Source organism: Leucoraja erinacea, chromosome 1 (assembly GCF_028641065.1).
Source record: "Leucoraja erinacea ecotype New England chromosome 1, Leri_hhj_1, whole genome shotgun sequence".
Taxonomy (NCBI): Eukaryota; Metazoa; Chordata; class Chondrichthyes; order Rajiformes; family Rajidae; genus Leucoraja; species Leucoraja erinaceus.
This window is the reverse complement of record NC_073377.1, coordinates 162864150-162871331: the sequence shown is the minus strand read 5'-3', so window position 1 is coordinate 162871331 and position 7182 is coordinate 162864150. Positions and strand designations below refer to the sequence as shown.

Genomic DNA, 7182 nt, shown 5'->3' with positions numbered 1-7182 from the left:
AGTGTCTAGCCTCATACTTAACAGGAAGTTCACATCCATGTGAAGGACACTTTGCCAAATTCTCAGAATATCAATGATGAATGAAAATACTTTTTTTATATGATGTGGGTAGCAGACAAAGAATCTCCTCAACTTAACTGGGCAAGTCTTGTTGGGAAAGTTTGGTCTAAGAGCCAAAGTAAATTAGTATATGAAAAGAGGAAGGAAAATCTCCAAAGGCAGAAGATGAGAACACTAGCCATTATGGATTTATAGAACATAGTTTTATTTGGAACAGTCTGTACCTCTTTCAATAGAGTGTTGGAGGATCAAGCTCAAATGTAAACTTCCTTCTATGACCAGATTGGCAAATGAACACCTTGTTGTAACTGAAAAGTTCACCTGTCTCCCTGTGAAGACTATTCCACAAATACCACATTATTATCATTGTCATTTTATTGGCAATATCAGTAACTAACAGTTCTATACTTAAATAAACAATAACAATGTATGAAGGGAGACTGAGGAGAGAGAAGCAAGAGAGGAAATATTTGTGGCTGAACTTCTAAAACAGATTATTTTTCTTTGTTAAAAGAACAATAGGCAGAGAAGTTAAATGCTGGACATAATAAAAAAAAACAATTTTTTTAAACCAATGTTTGTTGTCAATACAGGAAAATAAATCTGTCATTGGCTAATTTTTGAAGTATTTTTATTTAAAGAATGATATGTTTATACATCCATTGAACTTCACAGGTCCTAAGTTCTAATGGAGAACATCACTCAATAATGTACCCATTTTAAACTATAAAAGGAACATCCGTCTTATGTGAGTCACAGAATAATACTACATGACCGTGTATTTTATAAAGGGAATGCTAACAATATTTTTATTTATTCTAATTGTCAGTATACCGTATAATCAAATGCAAAGGTCAAAGATACTGCAAAAAAAAACCAGATGCAATGAGTTGGGAAGTTCCAAAACTTCATTTTGGAACAAGATGAAAGATTTAGATTTTGCCAAGCAACGCTCATAGCTGCACTCACTATTCAAATACCCAATTAATCCTTACTTACCCGTAAGTACATCCCGAAAGATCTACTTCCTGGACAAAAGTATTGTACACTCAATGGACAATGTCCTGTGCATGGTCACGATCCCACGAGACTTAAGTAGGCCTGAAGAAGGACAGCACTTTGGTATAGCCTGACAGTTCCAGCGATGTGGGTTGAATCCTGAACTAATCTTCTTTGTGGAGTTAGTATGTTCTCTCTTGCCAACATGGGTTTCCTCTGGATGTTCCGGTTTCCTACCAATTGGCAAAGATGAATTGGTTTGTAGGCTAATTAGCAACTATATATTTCCCTTAGTGTTTAGATGTGCTAGAACCTTGAGGGAGTTGAGGGGAACGTTTAATCATTGAAAGCATTCATCTAAGACAGCATTGTGACAGATTCACTGGGAGTAACTTGTCAGCAAGTCCAGGACGTCTACATTTAGATGCTCTTGCAAAGTATTCCCTGCATTCAAATGGGTGAATGATATTAGTTTGATGCAGAATTTCCTGCAAAATGTACCATCAATAGTAGTCAACCTGTGGATAGCCTTATTTTTCCCCATACATCAAGATCCAAATTAAACTGCATTCACGAAACGATCTGCTCAAATGGATAAATATGAGTTAAGGAAATTAACTTTTCTATCAGCTGTGGAAGTTTTAGCTTGGCTACCTGTGATGATTTCAGCATCTGCTTGCAGTACCAGTAGCACTAAATTCAAAGCCCTTCGCCAGGCTTCAAGCTTGATAGTGACATTATCATGGACATTGTACTCCAAGCAACCTTCATTTAGTTTAGTAAAATCAGATGTGCCTGACATAACAAGATTCATGCCCTTCCCTGATACCTCTGAAATGATAGGAAATAACCCAACATTGTTGCAAAGGCACTTCTGCACTTCTGTTAAAGCATCCAGTGGTGTTATATACATGCCTGTATTAAACATGGCAGCCACAAGATATTCAGTTAGGCCATCAGCCAAAGACTGTAAGACTTGTGATCTATACAGTATTGTTGTGTCTACAAAGCGTGAAGAACAATGTGCATCAATTCCTGGTTTAAAAATCTTTGCTTCTAATATTAGCTGTTTTAGATGATGGAGGCATAAAAGCTCAGTGGCACCTGCACCAGGGAAGATTTGTCTCTCACGAAGGGCATAGTTTAAACGATATACACAAGTCCAGAATTGGTCTTCCATTGTCTGCAGCTTACAACTTAAAGGACTACAAAGTACTATTGTAATTACTGAGGTCTTAAATGTATTTATCTGCACAGCAACTCTATCTTCCAGGTTTGGTGCATTATTATTTTTCCAGAAACACAAATGTGCTCCTGTTCCCACACAATTTTCATTTACTTGTGTAATGTAACTTACAGTGATAGCTCCCATAGCCTCCACAAAGTTATGCATCACAGAGTCTTTCACTTCTTGAATTATCAAAATATTTTCTTTCATACACTTATCCTTTAAGCATGGAGATGTTATTCCCTTTACTAAAATCAAATTAACGTGAAATTTATGAAGTATATCCATTGCTGCATCCAACCATTCTTCTTCCAAACTTTTAGAAACATCCTTAATCTCTCGTGTAACCACAGTAACATTTGAAATTCTATTGAAACCAGGATGTTGGTACTTATCAGTCAAATCTCCATTTATGAATATAGTATGCAAGGGCAGATTTGACAGACATTTGACAATTATGGATTGCTCGCCTGAGATTAATGCAATGAAACCTGGACTAACACAGGAATAGAACTCACTCAGTCCAGGAAATAAATATATAACTAACTTCCCAACATCCAATTCAGGGAGACTTCCGTAAAAAACATTTTCTGCTCCAAAATGTTGTGTCTGGATTTTATAGGTTTCTATTGCCAATTGCATCATCTGTTCATTTCCATGGCTCAAGGATAAAGCCAATGCTGTAAAAAATGTGTAGTCAGCTGTAGATGCAAATGAATCATTTTGGCAATTACTTGATAAATCCAGTATGGTTTCTTCTTGTTTCTGGCTTTCAGGAGTAGTGAAGTGCCGGCTCATCTTTACCTTTGATTTTGATTGTTTGTGCATTGAGGTTTCTCTACCTAAGCCTGCAGAGGCGCGGGCAATAATATGTCTAGAAAAACACCCCATAGAGGCACTTTCATTGTTTTTTGTGGAACTGCCTTGAATTGAAGTTGTTGACTGAGTTGATACCGTTACTACTTCATCTGGATGCACACTAGAGCTATTCAAGGTACATGATTTACTTGTTTCTGGATTCTGTTTACAGCATGATCTTTTCAAAATGCTATCAATGGATATCTGATGTGACTTTAGTACCTCAAAACAATGTTCCAATGCTTCATACATCACAGATACTATGAATGGAATGGGAATGTCTTGCTGTAAACAATTAAGAGCAGCTTTACTCCAAGATCCAGCAAGAAAGAGAAGGGTGGTTGTACCCGATTTGTATTGCTTATGATGTGCCTGTACGGCTTCATTCAACAACTGCCCAACTGGACAATCCAGCTGTAGATTCTCCAAAAGTCTGAATGCAGAACAAATCACAGCTGTTTCTCCAGTGGTGTCATCCACAATGAATTTGTAGCATTTTTTTAAACCAAGCAATGTTCTGCCAGATGCCGCCAGCGCAGAGATCTGCTCCAGACCCAAGTGTGATTTCCTGCTTAGGAACCTGCATTGCATTCCAAAAGGCTGTCAAAAGAGAAAGTCAAAAATACTTAGCAGTATTGAAATCGTGTTGTAAATTCAAAAATCTTTAAAATGCTAATCTTTGCTGTAATTCTGTGCTCGCCCCTCTCTGACTTTTCTCCACTTGGTGCTCTGTTGGGTAATACCATCAGAAAGCATAAGAGGTTCCATGTTTGCATGGTTTATACTGTACTTGGTTCTATTCCACCAACATTCCCGATGCATTCCAAGATAAACTATTTTTCACTCAGCATGTCTGTGAAAAATTACTTAAAGCTAATAAACTTTAATACTGTATAATTAGCCTACTAGAAGACCATTTATTTTAACCACCACCTGCCACAGCTCCTCTGTTATCCAAGCCCTCAGTGACATTGTGCTTACCATTATACTTGACTATGTAATACACATCTGCCCAAATGTCCTCATTCTAAGTTATAACCTTGCCATCTAGAACTCTGGTTTTCAGATTTTAATTTGGTCATGCTCACCCATTGTCATAAAATCTTCACCCCCTCCCCCTTTAATTTTATATTCATCAAATACCCCTCATACCACTGACATTTCCTGCAGTCCTATAACTTTCCTTTGCTTTCCTATAACTACAATTGAGGAATCCCTGAATTCAATCATTCCACTTGTCTCCATATATTCAGCTATGTCCTAAATTCTGATATTCAACCCCTAAAGCTTTATTTCTCTCTTTTCTCTTATAAATCAACTTCTTTATCCATCATAAGACTTTGTGCCAATATTGTAGCTTTGAAATGATAAAAAATATTAATTACTTAAACCATATGTTCATAATATCCAAAATAAGTGAGAAAAACAGGTGATATTCTGCAGTGTGCAACAAGCGCAAAGGAGATAAATGAACTCTGATATCGAAAGCATATGATGCTGATAATATGAAAATGACATGTAACGTGTTTAGAAAAAGTAGCAAATGGTCTGAAGAAGGGTTTTGACCCGAGACGTCACCCATTCCTTCTCTCCAGAGATGCTGCCTGTCCTGCTGAGTTACTCCAGCTTTTTGTGTCTATCTTCCGTCTGGATTACTTTACTGGAGATGAAATAATGGATTGCAATGGTCTGCAACAAATGTGATAATAGAAATAGATTCCATATAAATTGTGATAAAGGATAAAATGATTCACATTACTATGAATGAACTATAGACTACTCAATTGTAAAAAGGATACAGGGAAAGAAATAGGCATAGAAATCTATTAAGTAAGCAAAATGCATCCAACTGGTTTAATCGTGAAGATTGAAATTGACGATTTCAATCATTGCAACAAAACCAGCAAGTATTGGGCATCTGGATTTTTTTGATCCAGTTCATTAAATACCTAATAAGAATTTAGATCCTGTTATTAATATGGTAAAACCCGAAACGTTGCCTATTTCTTTCGCTCCATAGATGCTGCCTCACCCGCTGAGTTTCTCCAGCATTTTTAATCTACCTTGTATAGTGGGGTGGATCGGCGCTCTGGCAGGTTGCACGGACCACAGGCTCCATCTGTTGATCTTGTTGACATTAATGATTAAGAAGGAACTGCAGATACTAGAAAATCGAAGGTAGACAAAAATGCTGGAGAAACTCAGCGGGTGCAGCAACATCTATGGAGCGAAGGAAATAGGGCCAAAACTCTTAAGGGGTTGGACAGGCTAGATGCAGGAAGATTATTCCCGATGTTGAGGAAGTCCAGAACTAGGGGTCACAGTTTAAGGATAAGAGGGAAGTCTTTTAGGACCGAGATGAGATAAACATTTTTCACACAGAGAGTGGTGAATCTCCGGAACTCTCTGCCACAGAAGGTAGTTGAGGCCAGTTCATTGGCTATAGGGAGGTTTCACGGCAGTCGGGTCACGACCCATGACCCGTACTGTTGCTACGCTACTCCAAATGGATTACACGCGATGTACTGCAGGTAGGCACTTACCATTGTTTCCAACAAAGTGGGCCCGTTAAAACCCGCTGAATTGTCAATTTTTGCGCTGTAAATAATTATGGAAATCGGGATAAGCTTGTGAGACATTTAGCCTACTTCAGAATTCCAAAAGTGAGGAGAAATGACGGCAGATAGAAACGAGAGTACTGAAGGGACAACAGCCAGAGTGCTTGGCGAACATTGGCCGTTTGCTCACTGCATTTCATCAACTAAGGCATTATTTGTGTTTTTTCTTGATTCCTTTGGCATCCAAAGAGTTTCAGAAGTGATAAATCTGGCTGTAAATTTTTTAAATCACCCATGGTTCTTGTGGGTTTTTACGTACAAAATGAAAACTCATCTGAAGAAACATTTACAGCCAGATTTATCACTTCTGAGAATTTTTACATACCAAAGGAATCAAGAAAAACACAAATAATGCCTTACTTGATGAAATGCCGTGAGCAAACGCGATAATTCTCAATATTTTCAATGTTTACCAAGCACTTTAGCTGCTGTAGTCCCTTCAGTTCTCGCTTCTCTATACCTTAATTTCGCTTCACGTTTGGAATTCTAAAGTTGGGTACATGTCTCTCACACTTATCCCGACTCCCACGATTTTTTTCAGCGCAAAAATTCAACATTTTGGCGTTTTTAACAGGTAGGAAAGTACGCGTTTCTAGCATTAATAACATGTACCAGAAGTGACGGATGTCTTCCAGTTGGATTTAGCGGCTCCGTGCGTCGAGCCCTATGACCCAGTGACCTTTCGTGCAACCACCCTATATTTAAGAGGGAGTTAGATGTTGCCCTTGTGGCTAAAGGGATCAGGGGGTATGGAGAGAAGGCAGGGACGGGATACTGAGTTGGATGATCATATTGAATGGTGGTGCAGGCTCGAAGGGCCGAATGGCCTACTCCTGCATTATTGTCTATGTTTCAGACTGATGGGGGGTGTGGGTGTGTCTGAAGAAGGGTTTCAGCCCGAAACGTCGCCTATTTCCTTCGCTCCATAGATGCTGCTGCACCCGCTGAGTTTCTCCAGCACATAGTGGGGGTGGATCAGCGCTCTGGCAGGTTGCACGGACCACAGGCTCCATCTGTTGACCTTGTTTACATTAATGATTACCTGCTCCATCAGATCAGCCGCGATGCCTTCAGCAACTTGCGCCCGGTTTGGGGAGAAGCGCCGCTTTAAAAAGCCGGCGAATAAGCCGTATTATTATTATTATTATTATTATTATTCCCAGCTCCACGTCAGGGTATGAATGGATCAATGAATATCGGCGCCCAGATCGAATGATCGAAGTAGCTGAGTAGTTTGGTCTGCAGCTTTTATTTCTTGTGCGTCGGTTGGGTTGGCGGCGGTTGGGTTGGCGGCGGTTGGCGGCGGTTGGCGGCGGCAGTTTGCGCGCGTTGTTGCTGCGAGACGGAGCGCGCGCCGCCGCCGCCCGCCGCGTGACGTCACTGACGGGGCCCGGCCGCGAGCGCCCGCGCGTTGCCGCG

General features: G+C 39.8%; 1 protein-coding gene across 3 annotated transcripts; it reads right to left on the bottom strand.

Annotated features, from left to right (window-relative positions):
* Window positions 1-543: 543 nt before the first annotated feature.
* Window positions 544-7038, bottom strand: bbs12 (Bardet-Biedl syndrome 12). 3 transcript variants are annotated; one of them, XM_055647286.1, is made up of 3 exons: window positions 6806-7038; window positions 4662-4834; window positions 544-3745 (listed from the first exon to the last, which is right to left on the bottom strand). In XM_055647286.1, exons 2-3 carry the CDS (start codon window positions 4725-4727, stop codon window positions 1646-1648), a joined length of 2166 nt encoding a protein of 721 aa, XP_055503261.1. In that variant the 5' UTR covers window positions 4728-4834; window positions 6806-7038; the 3' UTR covers window positions 544-1645. The 3 variants fall into 3 exon arrangements, with proteins under 3 accessions (XP_055503261.1, XP_055503270.1, XP_055503279.1); XM_055647295.1 differs by lacking the exon at window positions 4662-4834; XM_055647304.1 differs by lacking the exons at window positions 4662-4834; window positions 6806-7038 and adding an exon at window positions 4531-4647.
* Between the last annotated feature and the right edge of the window lie 144 nt (window positions 7039-7182).

Bases quoted from the DNA above. Each gene is read 5' to 3' on its own strand.
- bbs12 (XM_055647286.1), bottom strand. From the start codon at position 4,727: ATGGGTGACGTCTCGGGTCAAAACCCTTCTTCAGACCATTTGCTACTT. The intron at 3,746-4,661 runs GTCATTTTCATA...CTCTTTTGACAG, and splicing joins TTTTTCTAAACACGTTACAT to CCTTTTGGAATGCAATGCAG.